Source organism: Branchiostoma belcheri, unplaced genomic scaffold, assembly GCF_001625305.1.
Source record: "Branchiostoma belcheri isolate BF01 breed outbred unplaced genomic scaffold, Haploidv18h27 scaffold21, whole genome shotgun sequence".
Taxonomy (NCBI): domain Eukaryota; kingdom Metazoa; phylum Chordata; class Leptocardii; order Amphioxiformes; family Branchiostomatidae; genus Branchiostoma; species Branchiostoma belcheri.
Window position 1 is genome coordinate 2,200,275 of NW_017803602.1, and position 23,976 is coordinate 2,224,250.

Genomic DNA, 23,976 nt, shown 5'->3' on the forward strand with positions numbered 1-23,976 from the left:
ATGAAATTCAGTGTCATTTGATTTGCAGATTGGATTAAATTTTTTAGTAAAGGTTAAATAAGAAATAAAAACTTGATTGTAGTGATATTCATGAATGATTAGTTCTTTACATTTACTAGTACCTGCTTGATGGCAAATACCTAGTATACCTCATTACCTGTATTATGTAGGCTGTAAGCTGGGGGAATCAGGTCTTCCTATATATCTAATTTTGGTGTGTTTTAACACTAAAAAGGAACCAAACAATGAGAGTTTTTACCATATTATGACTTTGTAATGAAAGATTTGACAAGAATATAATACTGCCCTTTCTTATCTGGTACATTGACTGTTTCAGTCTTCAGTCTGCATGGATGGATGGCGATAAATGCCATTGATGTAAAGCTTTACCATTTAGTTCTCCTGTGACTTTGTGAAGAATGAAGTGGTAGAAAGTTCAGCTCCAGAGAATTGGTGAATGTTGAGCTGAGCATTGAATCTTATCTTTAGTTGCTGGTACAGCACATTCAATAATAATATCTGGAAATACCAGCTGCTACAGGGAGGGTGCTTAGAATAGTGTAGCAGCTGGCTTATTCCCAACTGTTGAGCCAAGTTTAATTTGTTGGTCTGATGGGACCTGGAATTAATGGGAAGGAATTTTGCAAATGTCAGCTCTTGGACAAAAGGCCACCGTGGCTACATGTTCATCATCATGTGGCAGCTATAGAAAGGATTCAAGTTCAAGATTAAGTTCAGCCCATTAGAACACAATGATGTGCAAAACATGGCAATGGAATTATTAGAGAATAGCTTTCAATGTAATATCACGTATCTGGTTGCACATGTCAATGTACCAATAGAGCTGAGTCATCTCCCATTGTGAAAAGTGCTGAATTCTTACACAATCTGCTACATGTCTTTAGATAACAAAATTGTACAATCATGGTAGTACTACACAACTGAAACTTCCGTGAGTTAAAAGAGGTTCTACAAAGTAGCTATATTTCAAATTCTAATAGTATGTTGATGGACATGTATACATTTAAGTTGTAAAATTGTCATAAAAGTACATTGTAGTTTCTGACAAATACTCGTTCGTTGACAACTTTCATGGAGACCCAATCAAGAAACTTTTGGTCCAAAGTTTCCTACCAAGTACCATATCTAAGGCTGATTAATATAATATGCCATACAGCTAATATAAGTAATACTGACATTCTCCCACATAATCTGTGTGAAAGGTGAAGAAGTACCGGGGGTAATCTGCAACCCCAGTAGTCAACGGCAGTTCTCCAGCACGTAATAAGCATGACATCTCCAGCTGGCTTTTGAAGGCTGGTATTTTCACTGTTCATCCACCGCTGCGACATCTGAGAGAACGAATTAAAAGACAGAATGTCTGCTCTCCCATGTGGTGCAATTTACAGCACTGCCACCTCTCACAAACAGATGGCACGTTTGGATGCCAAACACCCTATACCACACATCAGGTATTGTTTATGACCTTGAAAATGTAGTTTTACTCCTTGGGAGCTGAAGCAAAGTTACCAAATGACAGTTTATGCATTATAAACGTGAGTGCATGGGCTGAGAGACCCGATCACTTGAGCGCTACTGTCAGATGGGGAACCAGCTGGTACAATGCTCATTCATGCGGCACCCCTACGACCCTAGAAAATAGGGTTACGGGACCAGTAAGCTGTAAGTAATATACATGTACGTAATGTGAAGGTGTCCAGAAGGTGTACAAACTGGATACTGATGGAATTTTTGTCTACTCCCTTTAAAGGGGAGGTCCAATACTTTCAGTTTTGGGGCCTTTCTACCCAAAATCCTATTTGTAAATGGTGATTTATTGGTTTCTGCCAACCCCGCACATATTTGCGGTGATATCTGACCCGCTCGATGTTTCGCGGCTAGCGCCAGATTGTCCGCTAGGCGGCGCTGCGACTGGATCTGTGACGTAAAAGGTTTCATTCTGCTACTAGCGTAAACAACAATGGCGGGCGTGCAACCCTTCCGTTTTTAGCCACAGACGGACAGTAGTGGTGACTCTGACCCCGATCCAGGCGATGAGAACGTTTGGGATGGAGGTGATGTGGAGACAGAGGGTTGGAGAACCGGGATTGGTGCCGGTGTGGAAACGAAGACAATAGAAACTGCCTGGAAATGCCCTCTGTACGGGAGAGTGTTTGTTGTCACGACCTGCCAGAGCTGACAGACACTGAAAAGAACGTCGGTACAGACCACCCATGCATCAGAAACCACCCTGACTTCGATGTGATTCTGCACCCGGCAAACCTCCGAACGTTGCTGATTTTTCGGTGGGATCTGATCCGGCAGGGCGTGCAGGAGCCGGTCTCCAACAGGTCGGTACCGCGAATACCGCAGTTTGTTTACATTGCAACTTACTCGACCCTTTGACGGATTTATTCATATCGACCGCCCATACGCCCAACAGAAAGGAATTGAGACTGACGTTCGCGTGAAGCATCCAGGCTCGAAATGGTCTGAACACACCCGCCAGTGGAAGCTCTTCTTGTGTACTAACTCTGTTCCAATGAAACCTTTTACGTCACAGATCCAGTCGCAGCGCCGCCTAGCGGACAATCTGGCGCTAGCCGCGAAACATCGAGCGGGTCAGATATCACCGCAAATATGTGCGAGGTTGGCAGAAACCAATAAATCACCATTTACAAATAGGATTTTGGGTAGAAAGGCCCCAAAACTGAAAGTATTGGACCTCCCCTTTAATTTAGAGGCTGCACAGGATAATTCCGCTGTCAAAATGCACCTAGCCTAAATTGGTCCATGTGTTGGATATCTCTTTGTTCCCAGACTTGCTTTACAAAGTTTAGATCACCCTACTGTATTCAGCTGTGCTATGGATTTTTTAAAAGATGGTTGAAAGCACAGGGGAGGGGGAAGATTGACAGGCAGAATAATAGAAGGAACTCTATCATTGGTTTAATGGGAAGAATATCAGTATTGCAGGTAAAGTTAACATTTTGAAATACTTGCGTGTATGCAGGAAAAATATTTTAAAGCCCGAATGTGGTGTTTCATGCTCAATCTTAGCTCACCTGCCTCCTGAAGTGTTCTTATCACACTTTATATACCGTAATCTGTGTCATTCTTTCTGGAGTTTGACGCTGCAGTCAATATGTCATGATTATCAGCCAAGATTCTGAGAACAGATTGCTGTTATGGGGAGCAAGAGATAAGCCCAGTGGGTATGACCTCACATTGGGGCAGCCCTGGAAAGGTTTGAGAGGGAGAGAAATATGGAGAGCTGTCGGGATGATGGATGGAAGTGACCTACATGGTAAGATGAATGAAACCTTCCTGAAGGTATTTCTAATCAGAACTTGCCTTGTATGTAAGTTAGCAGTTAAGCTCAGGTAAAAAAAAAGGAAGGTATTATCTTCTCAAGCTATAGTTTGACTTTGAGTAACTTTATTTTTTTTGCATTGGTTTTTTTCAAAGTCACTAAAGGTGCTGCTTGGACAGTTTGGAGGGTTGTTTGCATATAGAAAGCAACGTCTGACAATTATATACTAGAATTTAGCTACCAGTAGTAGTTAGACCCATTTGGTACATGTATGTTTGAAACGGAAACTGTCAGGCATTTCCTGAAGTACCAGTCTTGAGACGTACTACTCCTCTCCCCTGACCTACATACAGAACCTGTTGGAGGACACAAAAGGTGACCTGAGGCCTGACACTACTGCTGCGCTGCCTGCACACCATCGCTCATGGACTAACTTGTCATCATCAGTGGACCGGTGATGATGATGATGAGTCCTTTACTTCACTAGCTTCATTGTCATGTGTGGCATCATCATGCTAAACTCCCTCAGACCCTCATGGAATTCTAAATATAAAGAATCTGAAATCAACAGCTATTCAAGTGCAATCTTTTATAGTCAGGCAGAATCTATTCTGACTTTTTAGCTGGTAGAAAAGCACTGCTTACTTCCAATTTTTTTATCAATTAGTTTGAAACTTGGCAGAAAATATTAGAATGCAACACGTTAATGTTGTATCTAATATGCATGACTATGTCTGCATTACCATAATCGACCCCCAAAGGTATTGATTTTTCAACCTCCCTTCTTCCATGACTGATTTTGTTTGACAGTATTTAAACTGTTGGAGAGACAGTAGACAAAGACACAGTACAGTACTTAACTTTAGTGAACAAAGGTGTAAGATTGTACTTGTATCCATACAAAAGAGGGGATTAAGATTAAGCAAGCTAGCAATTGTCACCCTACGTAGTTTCTGTGTCAAGTTTTTTACAACACAAGTCAAAGTCAACAATGTTCCACCAGAATAGTTGTACAGTTAGTTCAGTATTTCATATTGCACAAGTACAGTGTACTTCAAGCCCTACAAAGGCTACCGGACTCCTACACTCAAAGCGTGTCTCGACTTGTATTTTATTCATAAGAAGTTCACATTAAAACATCCTACTAACCGTTCCAAGAAATTGGTCTGCACACCCGAGACAGGTATAATGCCCTTTTGGCCAAATGAATGTATTCCGAGCAATTACCGAAAGGTAACAGAAAGCCAAATTGCTGTTTTACTGCTAAGGTGCGCCCTAATGTAGGTTGTAAAATTGTTGGGAAAGAGCCATTAAATGGCATGAATCATAGCCAGCTCACAATGCAGCTTTACCTAAGGTGTTAAAGGCAATAACTTCTTATTCCTCCTGATTCACCAAATTGTGATGGTGAATCACAATTTAATTAAAGTGTTTCATTCTAATATACTAAAATTACAAGTTCTCATTTTGCTATGAGCTGTACATATGAGGATAGTTCAACAAAGATGTCCCCTGACTCAGCTATTATAGGAGGCTGAAATTGCACGATTGTGTCAGTGTACACATCTCAAAGATCACTTTTTTTTTCATTTCTGAAATTTTCTCTTTAACAGCTGTTAGATTTGGAATTCAATTTGGATGGGTCATCAGGGTCCTGAATTTCCAGATGAAGAGGAACGAAACTTTGCACAGTTATTAGGTATTGATAGACCAGTTATTGTCCCGAAGTCCATCCCTTGTAGTCTATGGGAAATCATTCTGCCAAAATCTTTAATGAACATAGAGCATAGTCAGGACCATGCTAACTGCCCTGAATTCAGCTGGCCCTGCTATTACACATAACTCCACACTAAATGATGAAATACAAGTAAAGAAATGGGAAAGTCATTAGCTGTAAGTTCATCATGTACATTTTTATGATTAGGGACATAAAGATTTCATTAAAGGCAAAATAGATGTAAAAGGAAACTTTAAGATAATGTATCAGATCAAAATGATAAAACCTGGGAGAGTTAATGGAGCAGATCAAAATGTAGGTCAGGGTAGCCACAGTTAACTACACCACACTGTAACAGGAAACTGTTTCATCATCCCTGAATAAACCACCTGATGACCTGCATGTAAAAACCCACCTTGTTACTGTGGGAATGGATGGTTGTTACGTTCTCAGGGGGAGGCGTGTAATCCATCACACAACAGGAACAATGGATGGCAATAAATAACAACTCAGTACAGTAGCAGCATGCAATTGAAGGCATTGTAAAAATGTCAGGCTATGATGTTTGTATAGGTTACTGACCCAATTCTGTCTGTAACTCACTGCAATTGTCTAACCCAGCAGGTCTTGAAATACAATGTGTTATTCAGTTATTGCAGACTTGGGCTTTCATAAAGCTGAAAATCTATGTTGATAGCAACACTTTCAGCACCAAGGACAGAAAAAGCCATTTCATTGCTCAAGGTCCCATTGCTAAGTCCCTAGTAGTGTTTGGTTGAATGACATTTACCACTGAAGCAATAGGTCACATTTTCTGAATTCAAAGTGCAGTTTCCTTGCTCTGATTTTATTGCTGAATCAGATAAATGTTTTAGATTTTAAATTGCTATACTTAGAAATAGATATCATTTACTACTTGACAAACTGAAATTCTAGATTTCAAAGAATAGTAGAATGATTCTGCTACACACGACTGACCATCGTACATGATTTAACCATCATTTTACTACTTGACTAACTGACATTTTACTACTAGACTTGAATTCTAGGTTACAAAGGATAGTAGAATAATTCTGCTACACTCCACTGACCAACGTACATGATTAAGCCATCATTCCACTCCGTAATTTATCATTACAATCCTTTTACCCCAATGACCTACATGCTGTAGCCAGCAAAAGCCTCCTTGATGTTTCCTTGGAATCATTTATATTTTTCTGCCAACATTGTTTATCTGGCGAGGGAGTCTTAATGTGTATCCGGGGGTTAATAGGTTGAATGTTTGGAACAAGTAGGGAAGTGGGATTACGCATGATAAACTCCTGTAAGTTGTCCCCATCGATCATGTGGTCAGTTGCCCTAGATCTGCCACTGCCTTCTGTTTGAAGTTACGTGTTGGTTAGTTGTGTCTTTGAATCCCGGCCTTTGTCGCCAATATGACTTGTGTCCTATTACAACAAGTTGGACATGAGGGTGGAATACTATGCCTTTGTCCATGTGCACAAGAGCAAGACAAATTTTCCCGGTATAGTGCAATCATATGATCCTGTATGTAAACTGTTCCTTGTTCCTTGTCTATCTTTCCTGTCACAACCAGCCAAGGATTAGTTCTTTAGTGAGCTGAACAGATCACGTTTACCCTTCATGCATAAAAATGACATTTGCATGAAAATGGCATGACTTTGTTATGATTACATACTGTTTGACCAGTGTTCTGAACACTATTTTGCTGGCATTCTGCCCATGGACATTACTCCAGCTGCCTGTGTCTATCCTTAATTGAGTTCACAGACTTCCTGTGCAATTTCCCAGCCATAATGGTGGCCATTAAGAGCAGTAATCCCGCTCAAGAAGTAATCATGTAATGTAGGCATGACGAGACAGGGGGACGGGGGAGAAAATGTCCTCTTAGAAGTCATTTAGGTCTAGATTTAGCCTAGCCTGGTTTACATGTAAAAGCTAATATATCACAGTGAGGGAATCTGCACAGTGATCAGAGGCTGTACATGTACATGTTTACGACTGGTCTGTGTCCTGTCCTGATGGCAGTATTGAATGCTAATGGTCTTTAACTGGCATTTCTCTGACTTAATATGAAAAAGCAGCTACATGTAGTGTATTTGTAACTAAGCCTCTTTATGGGTAATTTGTTGGGAGTAAATGTCCCCTTCAGACCATTTTTTTTCAAAAGGGTCTCCAGCCATAGCCTTGGATTTAGCATTTAAAATCCCTAAATTTGTCTTGCCTTGCTTGCTAGCCTTCAAGCATATTTAAAACAATAGTTTATATGTCAATGATGTCTATGTCCTTGTACAAATCTGTTATGTGCATGTAACTTCAGGACCTATAACTATCAGAATTCGAAGATTGCAAGAATCTTATTTGTGACAGTCATGATCACTAGATGTCTATAGCAAGGGATGTATGAAGGGTGTAATGTATAGCTTAATAACACCTGGATACAACTTTAAGGGTATTAGTGTGGCTCCTGCTATCAATCACATACCTTATTAAAGGTTCTCTCCTAGCAAATGGTGTGAAACTTTTACTTTATCATCTAGCCAAAGGGATGATAGACGGTGGTTTGTTAGGGTTTACTAGTGCCCCCAGTAGTAGTAGGCAGTCCTTCCATCTGGTGCTCTGTGGGTAAAATAGTACCACTGTGTATATTGCATATTTAATGAGTTACAGCATAATGTATATGCCCAGCCAGACAATGTATATGTTACATTTTGTACTGGGTAATGAATTATGTGAATACACTTTAAATTTGTAACATGTGAATTGTACATGTCAATAATTTATATTCAAAAAGTGATCATTGGCTGAAGTACAAGAAAGAGTTTACCATGGACTATCAAACACAAAAAGACTACTGTAACAACAGTAACTGTTGTCTTCAAAGTTTCTTGCAAAAGTAACAAGCCCACACAAATCAATGATCTAAGCAAAAATGGCCAATAAAGCTTGTACTTAATAGTAAATTTGTGATGGTATACACACTGGTTAGACATGCCTTTGTGACTATCACTCCCAAGTGAAAACCTGGTACACCCTGATTACTTTATTATTTTCTATTGCTCTGCAATGACCACTGCCATGAACTTGCTTCAGTAGGTAAGGTAATTACATCAAAGTTGTAACGCGAGGTAGGATTTTCATTTTATGACAAATGCATTCCCTTAAAGTTCCCTGCGGAATAGTTTCATCTTACAGAGATTATTTTGGGATGAAGAGAACCTATAAAACATTATTGAGCCATCTGTCATCAATGTTACATGATGTTTTGATGAGCGTGTAATAAGGTACTTAGTACTTGGTGGGATAAAGAGGGTACATGGTTTTTTGTAGTCTCAGCTATCCAGGCATGTCATATAGCTTGCTTGTTGGCTTTGTGTTCCAGTAAATGACATGTGTTATGGAAGTAGCAGTGGGCAGTGTGGGGATACTGTAAATCCTGAAATATTTGCATTGGTTTCACGTAGGCAGACCCGTTCACTCTGTGGTTTATTAATGGTTATAAGAACTGGGGATGCCTTGTAACACTGTAAACATGTACACCTGAAGGTGGGTCATATTACCTACATGTATGAACTGCTACGGATTGTCATCCTTCTTAGTTTAGTCCGCAGGTATTTTAATTTACGGTAACTGTTATACCTTCCATTGACCAAGCATCATTTATCTTAGATGCTGCCTTTTGTCTGTTCTGGTTCTGATACAGTACTGATTTCCCTGTGACTGTCTGTGTAGGTTCCTGTACGAGCCCAACAGCCGTGCCTACAAGTACTACCGACAGAAGGTTCAGGAGCTGGAGGGGAAGAGCAGGAGGGACCTGGATGGTGACGATGCAGACACAGAGGGAGAAGGTCAGCACCTTGTTTCTTTTTCCTCCATTATTTTGCAATGCTTCAGGGGTGGAGCCTTTTTGAAACTTGTATCAGGTTGAGTTTTCAACAGGCTGCGTATGAAAAAGCTTAGTGAAGGCTGCAATTTTAAAATACTCCTTTCTCCCCTACCACAAAAATTAAGTCACTGTCAAGATTAACAAGATTGAAAGTTAACATGATCTTAGGGAGGAGAAAACTGCTCAGATGAGAGGCACATACATGTACAAAGGTCTGTAGTTGGACTGCCCAGATGGTGATATCTATTACAATACACCTTTCATCTTGACCTGTGACCCGTATTGTTCCCAGTGGCAGACCATGACAGTACTAGTAATTGCAAGATTCCAAGACATGATCACACAATATTCCAATCATCCTGCCACATGCCAGTCTCTGTGGGTTAGGTTAATGACTTTGAAGCTCGTTTCAGATGGTCATGGGACTAAGATTGCAATGATTAAACATCAAAAACATGTCTCTGAGTTGCTGATTTGGCATCTCAAATCTTTCATACATTGTAAATTCCGGGTAGCACTCCGACAGTAGTTTCCAAATGTTATGTTGGAAAAGATATTGTCTACAACAGGCAAAATTCTAAATGCAACATTGACCGAACATGCAGTGAAGACCGCGAAAATCCAGGGTTATGCACAGGTGCAGTACATGTACGTTCTGCCGACATGTTCGTGAAGCCCCACTAGTATAGAGTAGGGCTTGCACTTTCCAATGGTTTGCAGCTGGTACAATGGAAAGACAACTTATTTCCCAGCTTGCATCTGAAAACAAAACAAAATGAAACTCTATATCAGATCTTGGAATGTGCCCATTTGGCACAAAATAAAAGCAATTTCCCTCTTATCCACTTCATATCTTCACCCCTGATAAGAAGTAAAAGCACTTGTCTCAAATTATCTGTACTTGCCAGGACAGACGGCCATACTTGGAAGAAACGTTGATCATTAGATTGCTAGTTTTGTGTTAAGTCAGGGAAGTCATCAATCTGATTGGAGATACTGGTGTGCAATTTGTCTTTCCCTTGCCTTGCCTTGGAACCCTGCCTATGGGCCAGCAACCTGTCTCCTTTTAGCTTTTTGTATAGCTCAGAATAGCATTCAAACAGCCAGATTTCCTATTAGATACAGTGTATACTGAGCATGTCTGTCCTTGGTGCTAAAAGTGTGGCTACTATAACACATAATTCTTTAATCACGTTTTGTGTTCAGTGTTCCTGTAGGTAGCTTAACTGTTAAAGGACTCACTGTCTTTGTAACTGAATGACGAATATCTTCAACTACATTACTTGCGTGGTTAATGGTATTGCCTTGCACACAGGGACATTTGAGTTTCTGAAATTGAAAAATAGCACTAATATATGCCATACACACCCTACTGTCTCAGGGGAGACATTGGCTGAAGCCTGGCATACATTTGTATTTTGTTGTATCAGCACAGCAGTTTGTCTAATGAAACTACATGTACATGCATGTTGGCAAAAATAGGAAAGATGTGATGTACGATATGTAACATTAACTAGTACAGATGTATAGTCTCATTTTTCAGATGGTAACCAATTGATATAAGTCGTAGAATAAGTGAAACTCCACATAGATATTGGCCATTTACCAGCCGTACTCAATCCAGCATGTGTTCTGCCATTTGATGTTTGAATGGCAACATTGGCATCAGCTCTGGGCTTCAATTGAAATAGGGTTGAGTCTTAGGATCCAAAGTGTGAAGTTGTTTTTTCAGGCCATGTTGTGAAAGTGATCTTTGTCCATCCATTGTCTTCAAAAAGTCATCCACACACCGCACACACCACAGCATCTCAAACTGTAGGCAGAATACCATCGAACCTTGTAAAGTACAGTGGCTTGCACAGAAAGGTGCACGTATCATCAGTGTCTTTTCTTTTTGCCCAATGTCCAGAAGAACATTCTAAGTAGCCCGACAACAGCTATTGACATCAACCGAGGAAGGGAAAATTTAGTTATATTGGCAAGAGGTCCTCCATGGTTCACTTCAGTACCCAATATTGATTTCATCTGCTGGCAAGAAATAGGCTTGTTGAAGCTGCAAGAGTAATACCCAGAGAAATAGCTTTAATCCTCAGAGGAATTTCTAATTTTAATGTTTATATTGCAATAAGGAAATCTGCATCATACCTTCCCTTGGCCTTCAAAGTAGGGTGCATGGACTGAATAATTAATTTTGAAGAGTTCAAGGTTTTGACATAGTCATTTGACTCATTTCCAGAATTCATTCTTGGACTGGATGGTCAATGATTATATTGAAGAGTATCAAAGACGTTACTACTTAAGTATGTATAGAAGTGTTCATCATAGCATTGATCTAATGTTGGACTTAAAAAGCAACCATTTCATTGAACATAAAAGCAAATTGCATCGCCCATAAAAACTACACAAGTACCAGAGGTCGGGGGGAAGTATGCCGCAGAGGCCCATTTATAACATAGTCATTAATCAGGAGAATTTTAACGATGGACTGTTAAAGGATTCAAAAACAAGAATGAACCATAAATGATGGACCATGAAGCCAACTTAATTTCATGTAGATAAACTGAATAATTCAAGTTAGAAAAGTTAAGTTAATTTTTCTAAATAAAATTATTCAGGAAAATTAATCCAGATTTTCATAACAGCAACAGTTACAGAAGTACCACATCCTTGATATCATTTTTTCCAGCCATGATTAGTTTCCCAGGACCAGAGATAAGATAAAGTCCCTTAATTGCTGCTGATGGGGTTCACACACATCCCTTCAATCTTTCCTTCCACATCAAATAAAACTCCATTAAACCTCCATCAGAGCCCATCCCCTCCCAATCCCACATTGATTTCCTTTATTTCACTAACCTGTTTCCCTGATTAATGAGACCCTCTTGCTAAATGCCATAGATTTTTGTCACTTTTTTTCATTAGAGGTGGCCATGCATGCTATCCACATGATCTCCTGACCGGGCATAGGTGTGCTGTTCCCTGGTGTTTAACATGCCTGTGTGGGAGTGTGGAAACACACCATTGGGTATCACCAACCCCATTAACCACCACTTTTGGGCCAGTGGTAACTTAACTAACAGTAACTTCAAACTAACTTCCAACTTAACTTTGTAAGGTGATATTACCACAGATGCATGTCATGCTCTGTGTCTTGTCCAATAACAAGTTAAACACCTGTAAAGGCATAGCACACCAGATTTGCAGAGTAAGTACACGCTGCATAAACCCAAACATAGTATTGTTTCACTGGAATGGATCCCCATTCTTATTGATAAGTGCCAAAGGTTCTTCAACATTCATAAGGTGTGGCTCTCCTAAATTATGTGACCTCTGATTTAACATCTCCTCTAAAGGACTGTAACCCCTGGTAGCTTGCAAATATGTGTGCAGAACATCAACAGGTTGGTACCTATAAATGACTTTCACAGTTGTGCAGCTGTACCTAATGCCATTTGATACAGTCAACAGCATTTGTTCCAAGAGTCCGAATGATGTCATAGCAGACCTCTCCTTTCTATGGTGAATGACTTACATACTGGGCCATTCACCCAGAACATTACTGAGTAATATTCATATTTATATATCTGTCCTTGGTGCTGATCTGTTGTTCTGACGAATGTTTATCGTCAGTTTTATTTTATCTGATACTGAATTGCATCTGGTTCTGAATATCATCCAGTTGGACACTGTTGTTTGTTATGCAGAAGAAAATGTGTACTGAGCATCATTTTAACCAATAAATGACCCTGCCCCAGTGTTCCTGCCACACTCAAATGACCAGACCATATATGTCCTTGGTGCTGAAAGAACTGTCACTGTTATATTACATAGGTTACACTGGTTCCATTTTTACTGCATGTTGAATTAACTGTTAAACAACACTAACCTTGTTGTCCTTGTTTCTGAATGATGAATATATTCTGCTGTACAATTTTCATAGTTAGTAATGTTGTCTTGCTTGCAGGGATATATAGTGGCTCCTAACCTACTGATACTGAGGTTATCATTTTTCCACTTGCCATTCTTTTTCTCTCATCTACTTTCTGTATATTTGATGAATGTATATTTAGTTATTCTAGTATTTTCATCAAAAAGTCAAATGAGTTTATGATGAAAATACTTCTGTATGCTGCTAAGCACCTCTCCCTAGTCCTACCCAGTCAGTACCTGCACAGTCATTACTCTTGACTCCTTGCCCTTTCTGCTAAAGGTTAGGCCACTGATTGCCATGGCCTGGAAATCCTCTACTTTCAATGAGCTAAATGTCCGTGGAATGAAAAGGCCAGTCCTTTGAGCTGACCCCATAGGCCTTCTATAGGATAGGTTATTTTAACCTCAGGAAGAGCTTATTTTCTCCAATTCTCCTGCCCTACCCCTAATCTAATGAAGTGTTACAGCCTGAAATGGCGGCCAGGGCTTTAATGCCCAGGCTTATCAACTTTGAGGCCTTGGGTTGGGACATAAGAAGGTGCTTCTGATCAATAGCGTTATGGCAAAAAGGATTTGCAAGACGGATTTCTGAAAGGACTTACTGCTTTATGCAATCTGCAGGGAGATCACTGAATGGCCGTTACGGAATCAGATGAAAGTTGCGTGTGTTAAAGGTCGATGACCTTAATGGACTGATTTTGTTATGGTTTATGACAGGCAACATCTATTAATTCTGACCTGATATGCTTTATAGGACATGATCGCAAAATGCTACCGTGAAAGGGCAGTTTTTCCTCTGTTCAAGACATGATAGCTGAGATGACATTTTTCTTAACTAGATAGTGTATAGTCAGTGTAGACATGTTTTTAAAATTCTCAATGCTACTATCAGTATGTATGCATTGGTATAAGAAAATGCAATAAGTTGGCCATAAAATTCCTTCAACCACAATATTTTCTGACTGTGTTTAGAAACTTCATAATGATAATAATCAGACAAATAACCGCAAGTGACAATTTATCACAAAGTAGTCAGAATTAAGCTGTGACCTAGAAAGTTGACCCATTTTCATGCATGTATCATGCAACCTTCTTTCCTCATTATCCATTTTCTATATCAGCCCACAGGTCTATTGAATCAGCTATCAGAGTGTGAACTCCTCATGTCCTGTTAGTAATTGTCTAACTTTCCCAAAAAGATTTGGTGTTATAGAATTGTATTAAGGTGAAGGACATGAATTTACATTTCTGCTTGTTATCAGTAATAATAGTGGAATCGACACAGGTGTAATCGTTCATTGGATTTAGCTACACTTATATCATGAGCTCAATATCTTGGCAGCAATTTATTTGACTGTGAATAATTCCTTTGGATGTTAGACCTGGCACTTTGCCAAATCATGCAGTAGTAATTGTCATTCTACCCTTTACTGTAAGATCAACATCAGTCTACTTGCCTACAGGGCATATTCCATCAATGTTTCCTCTGTCTGAACAAGAAACATGACTTGAATATGCTTTACATATTTGGTAAATCCATGCCATGTTGTGGCGTCGTGTGGTATAGTGGTAGGGCTTTCGGCCCGGGACCCGGGGGCCCTGGGTTCAAATCCACCTACTACATACCCCGATGTTGTGCCCTTGGGAAAGGCACTTAACACACATTTCCTCATACAGCCAGTCTCTGAAAGCTGTCAAAAACTTTAGAGTTTGACGTTAGGAAGGGCATCCAGTCAGTAAAAACCTTGCTTCAAAAAAAAGTCTTGCACAGGCTTGCTGTTGTGCACCTCAGCATGCTGAGGGGCAAAATGACAAGCCCAAACATGCACCTGTGCAAGCACGTCTATACCCCCGATTCAGGGAATCAATAGACGTAAAACTCGGATAAGAAGAAGAAGAAGAAGAAGATGCCATCAATCCTATCTATGTATTTTTCTTCCACCTTCCCTTCTTTGTTTCAATACTTCAATGCAGATTATTTCATAATATGTATTACATGTAATGTAATAAATAACAAAAATAAACTGAACATTATTGCAGTTCTTTACCAAAATTTGCATTTTATAGATGGTAAAATCAATACAGCAAAGAAAAATCTGTGAATGACACATTGCAGTTTATGTTCAAGTAGACATCAGAAATACCAGGCTGAGCACAACTCTAATTTTACCTGCACATGCAGGTACAGTTTTTGTATTTCGAACCTTGTGATGTTGATGAATTCGCCCTTTTCTATGTTAGGCTTGGTAGCCTGGGTACTGCTGTACTGTTTTCATTGATTATTTTAAAAGTCTAATCCATATCTTTCATATGCGGCAGCTTACAGAATATATGAAGAATGATATGTAGGGTCATAAACTGAGAATGTTTTGATCTTATCAACTCTCCCCCATTCCAGAGTGTTTGTATGGCAGCAGGCTGTTAACGTGTTTTGATTGCTTTTTGAAAGTGATGCCCCACCCACAACACTGAAGATACATATACTGGGAACACATTGCCATAAATGTGTGGGATGTGAAATATCATGACACCAATCTGGCCTCGTAAATTTCCATACTAACAACCCTGTCCAGCTGACATTTGATGACCAGTCATAATTTACTTGTGATATTAAAAGCAAGGCTCATAATGTTTGACTTTTTAAACATTGAACACAGTCGTTGTTATGTTTTTATCACAAGAATACCCTTTCAAACTTGGCATTTAGACATGAACAACATGCTACCTATCTTCCGTGGAGGTTCATAAAAAGCTGAATAGAGTCTTTGTAGGTTTTCCAAAAAGGCTATGACATTTACCATTATGAGTATTTTTTATCAATAAAGCATTGAGAGCCAAACTACATTCTGCATAACCTTCAGCGTGGATTCATGAAGGCCACAAAAAAGCTATCACATTAACCACATAAGGAAATGTTTCCATGTGACAAGTGTAAATTCTTTACTTTTGTAGGAATTGATTTTATGGTAAAGCAAAAGGGATACTGTATCTTCAGTGAGATTTAAACAGTTGAAACAACACTGAGTATTTCTGTAATTACAATGGATAAAAAATATTATAATTATGCATTCATGGTGTCATGATTTTGGAGCAGAAAGGTTACCAAGAAAACCACAAGAATAAGACTCCCGTGAACATTTTAAGATTTTCAGTACCATAAAACATGTAACTGTTAACTACACATAGCACCAGTAGACAGTGGAGAATCCAATTGTTCACAGTCCTTAAATATAAGCTTCAGCTTGCTGCATAGCAACATTTAACACTGCTGCTTGACATATGTTTGTAGGCAGGTCATGTTTGTCAAGCTCCTGCATTCTATGGTATGAGATTTGTATTCATGTTGAAATCACTCAAATTAATTGCTGAAATCTGTGCATCAGTGGATGGCACTGTGAAAAGAGAGGCTCAGTAATACATGTATACTATATATATGATGGCAAGTAGCCAACTTGTAGCAAACTGTGCAACTGTGAGTCATCCATAATTGTGCCAGAGTTGCCAGTAGCCCCATTGGCACATCAAGTCGTTACATAATTTCAAGGCTTCTAAAGTATTACTAGATTCTACTGGTGCTGTGCAGGATTTGGCACACTAATCCGATAATGGCTGAGTAATGGGCCATGTTCTAGAGAGAATATGATGTGCTTAATTTGCTACCAGTAATGTTTGTAATATGAGCATACAATTCATGTAAGACAATGTACATGTAGGCAGCAGAGGCCAGTCTATCGTGAATTAGCAGAATGGGGCTAAGACTGTAAACATTGCTTTCTGGCTGTCAGAAATTCAGTTTTTTTAAAGTAGTTCTGACTCTCAAACATTTGCAGTTTACTTGCTGAAGATACGTGTTACATGATCATAAGTTGAATTAGAAAATGCTTATTACAGTCTATTTTTTGCAAGGGCATACATGTAGTAACTGTTATATATTGTAATGGTAGGCCTTGGCAAGCTGTTATGATCTGTTTCTTCTTGACAACACGATATGTAAGCAACCCAAGTCAGATTATTGGACAGGTGTGAAATGCATGTATATGTCAGATGATTTGGCAATGATAGTGATGCATATGTATGTCCCTTCCTTAGGTGGAGACACAGCACGAGGGATCAAGAGGAAGAGGAAAAGTCGCTGGGGACCCCAGGAATCCGTTGGTTCAGTCCCCCCTCCCTCTGTGGTGAACATCCCCGCCCCTGGAGTGGTACAGCCCGCCATGCCGGGGGTGAGTGCACCTGGCCTGGTCGGGATGCCACAGATGTCAGCCGCGCAGCAGCAGGTAGGTTTGCGGTGTTACAAGCACCAACAGAAAACTTCACTTATTTAGTATCTTTTAGGGTCTTCTTTTTCTTTTAAGAAACCTATCAATAAATCCAAATTAGTTAAAAGTAAAGAAAACCATCACATGTATGTGGCTTTCAACTTAAGTCACTGGTTCTTGCATTTTTGCTTAGAAAATGTCACAGAACCAAGAAAATATACTGGGGAGGCCTTGACTGTATTTAGCAATGATCGACGGCCTAGTACTTAGGCTAGCAGGCATGGGATTGGGAGGTCATGAGTTTGAGCCTTTGATTCCTATCTTCAATGTTATGTCCTCAGGAAAGGCTTTTTACACCACTTTGCCAAAGTACAAATGGGGATAAATGTACCACACTTTGGTTGGGAAGGTGAAAAGGTGCATGTGATGGAAGAAGAAAGATGTTCCACCTCCCAATACCTTGCCTAAGACAATGGATCATCAACACAAGTTGCCCCTTCAGCCTCAGAAAGGCCATGAGACCTGACTGTTCTGTTTTTTTGCAGAGTGGAAGTGGTTTAGGGGGAACTGGCACCAGTGCAGGTCCTGCCAAACAGTGGCCTGGCAGGCGGACAGAAGGCTCCCAGATGTCTACAGCACAGTTTGTGCAGCATCTGGAGGACTACATCCAGGTAGGACAATTTTAGGACAACCACCTGGCCTCAATATTAAACGTCAACTTAATCAAATTAAATCAAATATTTAGAAACAGCTTTGCAGACATGTTGAATCTCTTCTGACACAACTGAATTGCATTGAAAATTTACAGATTAAAAGCATATTGATAAGCACATTAAGATAAGTGTGGGCTTGCTATACAACACGTATTCACAATTCTTACTCTGCATTCTGTACGTCTTTTTTGTGGTTTTTACAAAGAAAGAGTTTTGTCAGTCAGTCCTACTGAGTGGAAGCTTATATTGAGTTTCATTACTGGTAATGACTTCATGTTCACTAATAGGCAAAAGCTAATCAGTATAAAAAATGGTTTACATTGACTCTGTGATGATGCTAACTGTAATATTTCTGATGAAGTGTTGAATTCTCCTTCAGTGGTCGCAGTCGCAGAACGTGTCTGCAGGTGCAACTGCAGCTGCCAGCATCAGCGGTGTGAACCCCGTGGGACTGAGGGGCACCTCCGAGTTATCCTCCGAACAGCTCAAACAACTCAAGGAACAGAAGGAGGTGGGTCAGGGTTTTAGAATCTATTTGACAGTGTCTTACACTAAGTTATAGCTAAAGACTCATGATAAAATTATACAGTATGGTATGCGCCGGATTAGCTTATTTTTTTGCAAACAATTGTATAGTATATTACTCAGTCTGATGATAGTCAATGTACCAAGAAACAAAATCATGAAATGTTAGATATGATATTATGTAAATACATGAAATCATATGATGAAAAATGTACATTTTGTAGATTGTTAATTTGTCAACTTGATGTAATGTACAAAATTATGGAAAACTGTCTATAAAATGGCTACCTGTCTGTGATTACCAAGTAACTGACTTTTATATTTACTGTAACTTCCATATGTTTACAGATGCAGATGATGTACAACATGATTACTTCCAAGAGGAAGAAGGCGGCAGAGAATGCAGCCAAGGGGAAGTTCAAGTACGAGTATGACTCTGATGAGGAGACAGAGGGAGGAACCTGGGAACACAGGAGGAGAGCCCAGGAAATGGACAACACTGCTGGTATAACTCATGTTTAATGTATTTCTTTCTCAGTTGAGATATTTTTTTGTAAAGGACTAACACAATAATTGTTTTCCTATGAAAAGGTGCCAGACTACTGTAATTCATACTTAATGTTTGCGGTAGCAGAAGTTTGTGGTCAGAGAAAAATGGACATGTTCGTGAATTTATATGTTTGCGGTGGCATCAGGTGCATTAAAAAAATTACTTGTTCACAATAAGGATAGGTTTGCTATACAGATGTGACTGCAAAAACTGTAAAAAAATTGTCATTTACAGTAGGAAGGGATCATAGGAGCAGACTAGGAAAGGATGGACACTTTGCTAACAATAGCATGCTACACGTACAACTTTTGTTTGCTACATACATGTAGCTGTATGCAAATGTGTAGCTAACATGCTATTTCTGCTTTCCAGAGTGGGCAGACAAGCTGACCAGTATGAACAAGGGGAAGCACTTCATCGGTGACTTCCTGCCTCCAGAGGAGCTGGAGAAGTTTATGGAGAAGTTTAAGGCTCTTAAGGAGGGCAGAGACCCTGACCTGTCTGACTACGCTGAGTTCAAACTTGGGGTGAGTTAGTGGAACATTTTGGACATTGTCACAAAGCAGAATTCAGTTGACTGTAGGTAAGATTTGACTTCAGTTGGAAAAGTGTAAGATTAAGTTTCCAAGTCACATCATTGTATGTAGGGCCAAACTGATTCAATTTCAACTTTGGAATTCATTAATTTTCTGCTGAAAGTTTCTAATTGAAGTGAAATGTGGTGCATTCAAATCCTAGACTATAAGTGAGATGATCTTGACCAATAGTACAACCCTACAATACATTATATCAAATAAGTTTTCTAATTTTTCTACTTTGTTCCGGTAGCTCTGGTTCCTAATTCTGATAATTTGAAATTGAAGACAAAATACTAAACATGAAAAGTTATTATGGGAAGTTGAGTCTACAAAATACTGTACTTCTCCAGTCTACAATACATGTACATCAATGACATATTGCATACAAAATTATCCCCTTGTTATTTTCAAGAAGACATATCTGTATTCAGGAGAAGTTGCAGTGATATCACATTTCACATCTCCCAGTGAGAGAACTCCAAAGCAGGAATCGGTGTGATCTGTCAAATTTCTGCCACCTTGCCTCATGGTGTTCTCAGGGGGGCTTATCCATCCCCTTACAGGGTGTGAAACGGACCATTACTTCCAATTAACACCCAGAGAGGCAAATCCAAGCCTATCCTTCCTAAGTAGATCACCACATCCGTTTCAATTTGCCTCAAGGATGCTAGACTATAAGTCACATGGGATCCTTGCCAGGAAGTAGGTTATTATTGAATCATGCAAGTTTGCTGTTCTTTTTTCATTGTCACCATTTTTCCTTGCCAATGGCGGTGATTAGAATGATCTAGAAGCAGACGCAGTAATACTCAGGGAATGAAGTGTCTGCCAGGAAATATATCCCTCAATTATCAACTTCTTGCATGTCTGAGAAGGTAACTTAAAGGCATTGGTATTCATTGATAGGGATTTCCCATTGGTAAAGAAATTTGAATTAATTTTCTTCCCACTTCCTTTTGAATCTCGTTATATGGTGTTTTAATGTCCTGCAAGGTAAAAAGTACATGATTGTAAATTTTGTGATTCATTTTCCCAATTCAGCATCTATAAATGCCACACTAAATAATCTTCACTCAAAGTTTCCAAGCTGTCACCAAGGTAATGTCCAATTGGTATTAAAGAAGTTGGTCTTACTCCTGTGAAAATATTTTTTATGGTAAAACAACAGCACAAGAAGGCTGCTCCATACTGTAGTTTGATATTACCTTGTTACCTTCTGTTTGCCTTGGAGCATTCTTTACTACTGCCTTCATGGTGTTAAATAGCATGCGAGATTACATCTACCAGAGGTTTCATTAGAATTCATTACATCTGCAATTACCTGAAGCAGCAGTCATCCATACTCCATCAGGTTTGGGTAGCACTTACTAACTAGAGTTCCATGATTTCATACCTTTGTCAATTGATGTTTGACATTTACAACTGATGTATTTGATGGGTTTCTAATCTAGTTCTTCGATTAACTGCTCTAAGACTCCTTCTGTGGATCCAATTTTTATATTTGAAATTCCCACCGGTAATAAAATATGACTAACCCTAACAGCTTCTCTAAACAACATAGACACATTAATGAAAGTCATCACAGCAAATTGAAGTCATCGCCTCAGTCTATCGGTTCCTTCCAAGAAGTAATGAAGTTCACTTGAAGTAATATAGGCAGAAGCTTTTGATGACCTTAATGGTAGTCTTTAAACCTGTTTTGAATGATAGTACGGGGTTTGTGCACTAAATCTTAATCCATGTGATCAAATGGGATCTAGAAGTCTTTTGGAAGGAAGAGGAATTGTGTGTTGTGCCAAATTGTTGGCATTAATGTGTGGATGTCTATGGAATACCAAATTACATGTTACGAAATCCTTTTTTCTGCACATGAAATATTGAAAACCACCTGAATCACATACCTTTTACTGTGCCACTCATTTTTTTGTCTTAGAGTCTACCACAAAACAATGTTTCTAGGTAGGTACAAAAAAATGTAGCTAGCATAGTAACATTTTAACATTCAGGAAGTTTGTGCCCTTAAAGAGCTTCCTTTTTGCAATATGACTGTATAGTATCAAGCCTTATGTGACTGTTCACAGACATGTAAATCTCTATACTAATACTTAGACATTCAGAAGCACATGGTTCCCCTTGGAAGTCAGCAGGTGCAAAGAAAATTACAAAATTTACAAGATGGAGGCTTTGAAAAAAAATATCTAAAAGTGTCTGTAACCTCTGTTGTCACATTCTTCAAGTTGGCCTAATATATTGGATCAAATTGAGAACAGTTTGTGTAAAATGCTGGTTTTATTCAGCATATGTATGTACAACAGCCATTGCCTGCCACTTATGCAATTGTAATGAAAAGTTTTCCATACAGCAGCAAAAGGAAAGGCCTTGCCCTCATAGCCCGGGACCTCCTAGAATTTGCATCTTATGATTATATTGAGATTGAAGAAAGACAGACCTTTGACATCCACCCTCCCAGCCATATCCCTTAGATAATCCCCCTAACTAACGTGTCTGTCAGTGTCCTTCTACTTGTTTCAATCTTCCTCACGCCAGTCTCTCAGGGCCCTCAACATAGACATACGTTCTGGCCAGTCATTGCCTATGTTAGCTTGAAGGTCACCAAACAAGATTTAGTACTTCTTGAGATGTGAGGTGTTACCTTGAAGTACCACGGGGGAAATAGGAAAGGTTCCTTTCAATTTCTCCCCTATTGGTTCTTATTTCCCATTACGGGTAGGAGGACTTGAATTAGCTGTTATGTATGCCCTAATCTGGGCCGCCCTGCTCAATAAGCAAAGTCCCTTCACAGCAGCGCCACTGAGATCAATAGGGGTTTTTTATTGTGCAAGCTCCTCTAAAAGCTCCTCAAAAACTTCTAACGAAACAGTTCATTTTCTTCATCTGTGCATTATAATAAATCAACTAAACCGAAATCATACCAGTTCTTTGCATTATCATGCATCTGTGTCAACTTCTTTTTTTTTTTGTCTTTTGTACATGCGATGGTCTCTTTTATTGGAGGAAGATGTGACTTGTGATTTAGTGATTGAAAATTTCATTGCTCATATTATGGCATAATATGGTAAATGTGAGAGTCATTTGCACGATTTATGATGAAATGTAATGATGATAATAATGGTATGGATTTCTGCCAAAGGATAGAACTTTCACACACACACAATGTAAACTGGGTAAAGAAGACCATCAATTAACATTATCTACAATCATAACCATATTAATTTTGCATACTCGATGAGGCTAGATAAACCATTTTATAAATCTCTAAACATCTCATGGAGGTATGAGATCTACAAACTCTTGTTTTATAGTGTAATTTTACAAAGCAATGCTGATAGATGGGTATGAAATAACTAATGAGCCACAACGTTCCCATGTGCACATAATTGCAGACAAGCCATGGAATATCCATACACTCCCTGAAACAGCCCAAGAACATTGAAACTACAAAATGTACTCCAGGACCGTTTTCTGATCCATTATTGGATCAACTTTTGACATGTTGAAGGACTTATAGACCAAATCTGGCCTTCCCAGACAATATTCCCGATACATACTTAAGTCAGATGAATGGGAAGTATTAAGATAAGCAGCTGTGGAGAGAGAGCCAGGATTATTGGTCGATACACCCATTTGTACAGATAAGACTAAAGGATGTAGAAAGGCATCTTGTAGGAGACTGTAAGGCATCCACAACATCTGTGGCAAGTTCTGCACCAAACTGGAATTTTCCACTGGCATCTAAATCAAACTTAAAGGCTGCACAATCCTTTAGAAAAGTTTGTTTTGCTCAAAGGCACAACATGGCCCTTTCCATGGTGCTGAAAAGGTGGATATTTCACCACAACTTTTTTAATCATCACTTTTGCACTCAATGGAAGAATTAATGAGTGGACTTGTAGGATGTGAATTGTATGATGTTAAACCTTTACAATTCACAGGGCATGTGGAAAATCATATCCATACACTCCCTGAAGCAGCCAAACAAGTTCTATACTGCAGGCTATACGTCTACTTGTTTAGGGATAGTATCGGCTGTCAGGTTGTGCATTCTACTTGCTTTATCAACATTAACTTAATTCATTTCACAGTCACAGTCATGCTGAACTGAAATCTATAATGACTTGTGGCCTATAATCTTAGGTAAAAAAAATTATGGAACGGAATTAGAGAGGAAGTAACAAACATCTTACTTAGTGCATTCATCTGATCACTCTATTTCCCCCATATGGGTAAGTGCACTTGTAATGATGATATACTGCAACATTTTATGCCACATGACAGAAAACTCAAGATGAATAAAGTACATCTGCACAGAAGCACTTAAGTAGACTGGCCTTGACTTTACGTCCATTTTGCCGGATTCTCCCAAACCCAGGAGGGAGTTCTAACATTGATGTTCAATAGATGCAGACCAGAGTGATGGGTACATCCATCTCTGAGCCAGAATAGATTTTTTGGCCCGGGGAATA

The 23,976-nt window shown here is 39.3% G+C and overlaps 1 protein-coding gene across 2 annotated transcripts in view; it reads left to right on the top strand.

Annotated features, from left to right (window-relative positions):
* Nucleotides 1-23,976, top strand: part of LOC109469782 (SURP and G-patch domain-containing protein 1-like) — a 61,774-nt gene that overhangs the window by 32,461 nt on the left and 5,337 nt on the right. For both annotated transcript variants that reach the window (XM_019768429.1, XM_019768428.1), the window contains exons 6-11: nt 8,784-8,899; nt 16,957-17,144; nt 17,672-17,797; nt 18,219-18,350; nt 18,713-18,869; nt 19,287-19,441. In XM_019768429.1, the coding sequence (XP_019623988.1) occupies nt 8,784-8,899; nt 16,957-17,144; nt 17,672-17,797; nt 18,219-18,350; nt 18,713-18,869; nt 19,287-19,441 (874 nt within the window). The remainder of the gene's footprint in view (nt 1-8,783; nt 8,900-16,956; nt 17,145-17,671; nt 17,798-18,218; nt 18,351-18,712; nt 18,870-19,286; nt 19,442-23,976) is intronic.